We start from the raw sequence: 6,745 nt of genomic DNA, 5'->3' as shown, positions 1-6,745 counted from the left end.
AGATTGAATGGTCATTTATAATCAGTCACAAGAACGTCGAATCTGAATCACTTGAGAAAAACACGGGGGTGCTTAACTTTTTTCCAGGTGTATATTTACTTGTGAATGTCAAACATGATTACCTAATATTATCTGCTTTCTTCAAATGTTTATATGCGTTATTAGGCAGACTTCTATGTTGGGGACAGACATTGAAGTTAATAAAGATGTCAGTTTTCTTCACTAAGATTTTTTGTAAACAGAATATTTGTATATGTGTCACAGTAATATGGGTCTCTATTATACAGTTAACTGCTCAAGCTGATAGCCATCATTACATGCTGCTGCCTATCACTATAATTTCACTTATAGTAATCTTTCATGAGTTTCTCAACATTGTATACCAACTATAGAAACTTGAGAAAGTATCCACAATCTATATTTTGAAATGCTACACTTCTGGTGTTAGTCACTAACTAAACAATTACAACGGACTGTGAAAACAATCCAACTGTCAGTTGAAACTACAGAAAGCAGACATAATGTAAAGAAAGCTCACAAAATCTGGGTTTAGTCAACAGTAACATAAAGAATGTGATGTTACTTATAATAACTGGTCCGTCATTTCATGAATGCACCTGCGAACACATTTGAAACGAATGGGAAAACTGAAACCGAGAAATGTAGTTGCACGTTACTGTGTATTACAGCACGATTTACTGACAATGGATTTCTTTATAAATAAAAATAAATGCAAATTCGTACAATTTCCCAGGTAGAAAATTTAGGGATTCAGTTCTTATTAAATGACACAAGTAAAAATTAACCAATATAATAACTGACTTTTAATAAATTTCATTGCAAATGGATGTTTTTGGTACTATAATTTGTCACTTACTTATGCTTAAAGTTCATTTCTAATATAAGCTTTGTTCAACTAATTAAACTTGCATTTTGAGTTTGCTTTATTTTGCAGGAATCCTTTTAAACATTGTTAAAAGTTCCTACCTTACATTGTTTCTCAATAATATTGAATGCTTTGTTAGTTGTTTTTTTTTAATTGCAACTGTTTAATTTCTTTATTGTGAATTGGGCTACTGTTGAAGCTGAAGTGTTGAGCCAAACAATCACTCTTAAGTTATGAATAATTTTATATATACAGGAAAAATGTCATTTAAAATCTCCAGTTTTTTTAAAAAAGGTACTATGTGTTTGAAAATGCTGTTTAACATGAATTTGTTATTACTTGAGAAAATAGCTTCCACTGTTGCAATGTTTGACCCTTATTAAGAATTTTTTCTATTATATTCATTAATGTGAAATTCTTCATGGGAGTTGTTATTGATGGAATCACTAAATTGTCAGTCAGTATAAATGTTTTTTTTTGTAGGTTCATTCCTAATTTGTTTGTTTTTTGTAATACAGATAATAAGACCTCTGTGCTAACAGTCTTTAAGGATCAAATCACTATGGTTCAGGATGCACTTGATGAATTTCAAGAGGTACTATACAATTGTAACTACAGGAAAGAAATTGAACATTGCTTCATCCAGCACAGTAAAGATTTGCTGTTTTATAGTACTTGTATGTTTAAACTATTTATTAGGTAGTTTTTAATCTTGACTTGTTTTATGAACATTGCATTTTCAATCCCTTTGATAATGCTAGAAACTAGTCTTGGTGATTTAAGTAATTAACATAAAATCAACTTTGATGAGGCCTTATTAAGAGATGATGTAGTAATTCAGGCTTTCAAAAAATGCCAAACTAACAATATATGTGCAACTGTTTATTAATCAAATTAAGAATAATTTGGTGTTACAGAAACATAGTCAGTCAGAATATCTGTTATAGAAGATTCCATGATCTGTATTTTAAAAAGAACGTTTATTGTTATTAACTTTAAGATTGTGCAGTAGTATATTTCACATATCATCTCTTGTATAAGATTTTAGTATTACAAAGAAACATTTCACAGAAAATGCTGTACTAGAAGTACATGTGTTTAAATAGGATATAAAGATGCTGTCTGTTTTAGTGGGATTTTATAAACAGTTTTGCATCCAGTTACAATTATATAAGCATACACTGGACTTAAATATTGTTCCAATATGCACTTGAGCTTCTAATATCCTGAAGTACTTACGCACACACTCTGCATTAGTGAAAATATGCTCCATATATTAATTTTCTTTAAGACTTGCAAAGCATTGTATGACAAAAACTTTTTAACTCTCTGCTGAAAGTAACATAATAATTGTTGTTAAAATTATCTCGGTTATTTTATTCTCTGACAGTTTCACCTATAATATGCTTTTCAGAGCATGGAACAAGAGGACAATCTATATCCTGATTTAACAGATATACCTCTACGAAATGGTTTCCAAATACCAGATCAAACAGGGTGGCGTGAAGAAGACCGACAGCTCTTGCCAGCATTCTTAGGCCTACTAAAAGCAAGCAAAGCTTGCATCAAGAAAACTAAAAGTATTATTGCAACTCGGGGTCAGTGTGACAGAGAACAGGATAACAACCAGTTGGACTCACTGGCATCAATTGTTCAAACTCTGAGTTCTCATGTTGATGATTTTGTTTTATCTACTTACCCCCCAGTTGTACACAGCAATGTAAGACAACAGGTGAGAATATTAGATGAATATTATTATTACTATCATTGTAGTTTGAATTAGGGAAGGATTTTGTGGTTCATAATTTGTGATTCAGCATAATAAAAGTGTGATTTAATACAAACAAAAAGTACTTGTTTTGTGGAGAAAGGCAGATATGATCTTATATTTTTTGTAGACCACAGTACAAAAGACTGTGGTAAAATTTTTTAATGTAATTTTTCATTGTTTAATCTTCCTTTAGGCTACTGTACTTGCTGATGGACTCAAGGAGCTAATTAATACAGCAAAGTAAGTATTTTAATTTTTCTTAGTTGGGATAGCATAAATTAGTCAAATTTATACACTTCAGTTTTTTTCCAAGTTATCAGATGGGTATTTGTCTTATTAATTCTAGATGTGGGTAGCTCAAAGTCAGCAAGACACAACTTTCGTACAGAATTACATTCAAGATTTAACTACTTTATTATAATGTATGTCATCAAAATATAGTTTAATAATTTCAAGAGGCAATATTTAAATAATTCTCAATCTTCACTTTCATGTGTCAAGTTTTTGTTCCTGTCTATTTTAGAATTTCTTTCCACTACTAGATTATTAGTTTCCAAGGGCTTGCACACTTGTATGTTAGATATTCCTGAGCTAAATTAAGTTGTAGCACTTGTTCTTCTTGCTTTAATGAGTTATAAGCATAAACTCCCACATGCTGTCTATAACAAGTAGAAATAGAATATTTTAATTTCTGCTTTCTTTGTGAGGCTAATTCATTCTCTTGATGGGTTTTGAGTTATCGTCCATCAATTTTGTAGTTTGCTATCGCTGAGATTGCCTTGACCACGTAAGAAAATTATTGTTATACAGATAGAGCTTAGTTAGAGAATTGAATTATAATAGTTTTAGGAATTTTTTGTTGTTGCACATAAATAACATTTGAGCATTAACAACATCTCTACAAAAAAAATTAACTTTTGTTGAGACTTCAAGAGCAAAAAAATACTAAATTTCTTGTTTTGACAGGGAGATTTGAAATGTATTAGCTTTAGCTGCAAGAACAAGTAGTGGGTGATTGACTAACATTATGGAGTAATTTATTTTGCTTTTTTTTGTGGTTGTTAAAAGGTCAGTCAAATGGACTGAGCCTGCACATATGGTAGGGAAAAGAAAGTTAAGTGTTAACATGAAAATGACTTGTAATGTTTACTAAGAGCATGTAAATTTGATGAAGATACATTTACTAAATTATCCTCTATATAGTTTCATGGTTACAAAATAAGGCATCACTAGGCACTGGCACACAGGAAACCACAATTGATATCATGCTGAAGATTCCATGCCCTGAATCTTTTAAGTACCTAGCAATACTTCTGGTTACAGAGTTATGGGGCAGCACCTTTATTGTATGAGTGTACACTTGCATTTTGAACCAAATTCCACCTTTTGCTTCTTTTCTGTAGGTTAAAATCATATGAGAAGTAATTTCTTTGTAATCCACTAAAAATGTGAAACTTTTCACTGCCCCCACCTCAGCAAGTTTATACACAACTGACAATTCCTATGTTATGTTTAACTAGGGATGGTAACACTTATCCTCAATATTCTTAGAAAAACAACTGCCCACTGGTCCTGTCTATCATAAGAATTTTAGAAGATAAATTTAATACTTAGAACAGCTTTTGCCATTTCTTCCTTTCCTAAGCTCAGCTAATACTCTTCACCCTGTGGGTAATGTAATTAACTTTAGATATTTTTCTTTTCCCCATATTACAAACATTCACTACATGTGGAGGTAATGTTAGTAAATTATGTATGATTCAGTATTGACTTTCAGCAGGTTTTATAGAAAATAATTTTATTGAAATTATTCAACTTTTTCTTTAGCTGAGAATTATGATGGTTCTCCAGTTAAATAACTGTGTTTTCTAATCATGGTGTTATATACAAGTATTTTTCTTTCTTTAATATTTGGTGAAGTAGGAATGGATTTCCCCAAAAATATCTAATTTCTTCCTTTTTTTCATTTCAGTTCTTCCCATCTCTGTGAGGGAGACCATTCATGGACAGAATTCTTACTTCGTGCTATTAACCATAACTATCAAAAAATTATAGAACTATTATCACAAAATTAATTTTATTACTGCATGTTGTTTTTGTTATCTAAAAATATATTTTTTTAATGAAATATTTGAGTTTGATAATACTGAAAACGAAGAAAGTATAAGATGAAATGTAAGACTTATTTGGTTGGGTCCAAGACAATGATCTGTTCACTACATGTGACCACAGGCAACAGATGTTCTTCAAAGTTAAAAGAATGATCAATAAAGTGGATTACTGTCATTGTTGGTAATAACACTTGCAATGTTCAGCAAGTCTAATCAATCCCCATGAACTGTATTTTGTACATTACTTTCGATATTATTTACAGAGTATCTCCTGTGCTTCCTTATGTTTTCTTGTTCCATTTGATTTAGTTGTAGGAAAATACGTTGAGTACAGTCATGTTTAACAATAAAAAGAGCAGTTGGGTATGGTGTAAGAAAAGAAAACTTAGGTAACCTACTGTAAATTTGGGATCTGTATTAGTAGCACATATGGATATTAATTTAGGCAATTGTGTATGGTAGTTTACCTTAAGTCATGGTTACTGTACTAGTTAGTGTCTCTAGGGGTGCTAAGAAATTATGCATTAAATGAGTGAACGAATGTGTCAAGCTTTCAGTCAATACCATGTATTTTTTTTTTGTAAACAAATGTATTACTGCTAAAGATAGAGTGATGGAGAAATTTATTGTAGTACCCAGTTTTACACAGTTTGGAATTATTGCCTGTTATAAAGCACTAATACACGCAGGTGAAAATGTTTCTTGGATGGTGCAACCCTAATTATTACATCAGCAATTTCTTGGCTGTAAATAAAGGTTCTTACTTTAAGTCAGTTTTGAAACCCATCTTTTACAATGTCCATCTGATGCTACTATGACCATGGTAAAAAGTAGTCATTGTTTTTTAGAGCAAGAAGGATTTATCAAAAGGCAAATAACCAGTTTACCGTGAGCCACTGGGTGAAGAGATATAGTTTGGCTGTGTAAGGGATAAAAAAAAATAATAATTCTAAAGCAGCTAATAATTGTTCTGAAATGCATGACCATGTAGAATCAACTGTCAATGTGTGAATCAGCCAGTCTCCCAACAAGATGGCCCAGAAAGAAAATCATCCACACCAACATGATGAGGCTCAACTGGACTAAAGATCATGTTTACTGGACTGAAAGTTCAACCTGCACAAGTTTGATGGGAAGCACTTTGTATGACATCGATGTGGCCAGGATCTAGGATGCCTGCATTTTGTGAAAGGCAGTCATTGTTGACAAGTAAAACGTAAGAGAAGAAACTGAGAAGCCCTTTAAAAGTGCAGCAATCCCCAATTTGTGTGTGGCATCAGGACCTCACCTTTGCCTACCTTTCAGTTCATTGTGCACTCTATGCCATAGTGGTGTCAAGCAGTTAAAGGTCAGAGGGGGCACAACCCAATAGTAAAAGAAATACTCTGTTACCATTTTTTGGCAATTACTTTAGGGATGTTATCAGTAAACCTACATCTTCTTACCCATGGAACATTTTTGTATTTGCCATTCATCTGCTGTAATGCATTTGTTGCAGTGGGGTTATTAATAAATGCATGTGTGTTTTAATCATATACACCTGAAAAAAAGTTAAGCACCCCCATGTTTTTTTCAAGTGATTCAGATTCGACGTTCTTGTGACTGATTATAAATTACCATTCAATCTAAACGTGTTTATCAAATGAAATTATGCATTATTGGACACAAGAAAACAAGATTATCACCATAAAATAACAATTATTAATTTACATATCATGACATCAAAATATGGACAGTTTTCACGCTTAAAATTATCTTTAATAAGTATTGTCAGTGAAAGCTCAAAAACGTTATTGAATTGTCAAATCACATTACAAAATGTCCAATCATGACCCACACATTGATAATTAGTCATCGAAAAGTCAATAGAGGGTATATCCACCGTTTGCCTGGATGACTGCTGCACCCCTGCGCCGCATGCTGCCAGTTAGACGTCTGATTTGTTGAAGCGTTATCTGTCGCCATTCTCGGTGCAAG

At 32.3% G+C, this 6,745-nt stretch overlaps 1 protein-coding gene across 2 annotated transcripts in view; it reads left to right on the top strand.

The window, feature by feature from the left end:
- LOC106464220 (cyclin-D1-binding protein 1 homolog) overlaps positions 1-5,541 on the top strand; it is a 16,844-nt gene extending 11,303 nt beyond the window's left edge. For both annotated transcript variants that reach the window (XM_013924348.2, XM_022391925.1), the window contains exons 6-9: positions 1,405-1,481; positions 2,301-2,618; positions 2,851-2,897; positions 4,630-5,541. In XM_013924348.2, the coding sequence (XP_013779802.1) occupies positions 1,405-1,481; positions 2,301-2,618; positions 2,851-2,897; positions 4,630-4,732 (545 nt within the window). In that variant the 3' untranslated portion in view covers positions 4,733-5,541. The remainder of the gene's footprint in view (positions 1-1,404; positions 1,482-2,300; positions 2,619-2,850; positions 2,898-4,629) is intronic.
- Positions 5,542-6,745: the final 1,204 nt, after the last annotated feature.

Source organism: Limulus polyphemus, unplaced genomic scaffold (assembly GCF_000517525.1).
Source record: "Limulus polyphemus unplaced genomic scaffold, Limulus_polyphemus-2.1.2 Scaffold1589, whole genome shotgun sequence".
NCBI lineage: Eukaryota > Metazoa > Arthropoda > Merostomata > Xiphosura > Limulidae > Limulus > Limulus polyphemus.
The sequence above is the reverse complement of the archived record's forward strand: the minus strand, read 5'-3'. Positions and strand labels throughout refer to the sequence as shown.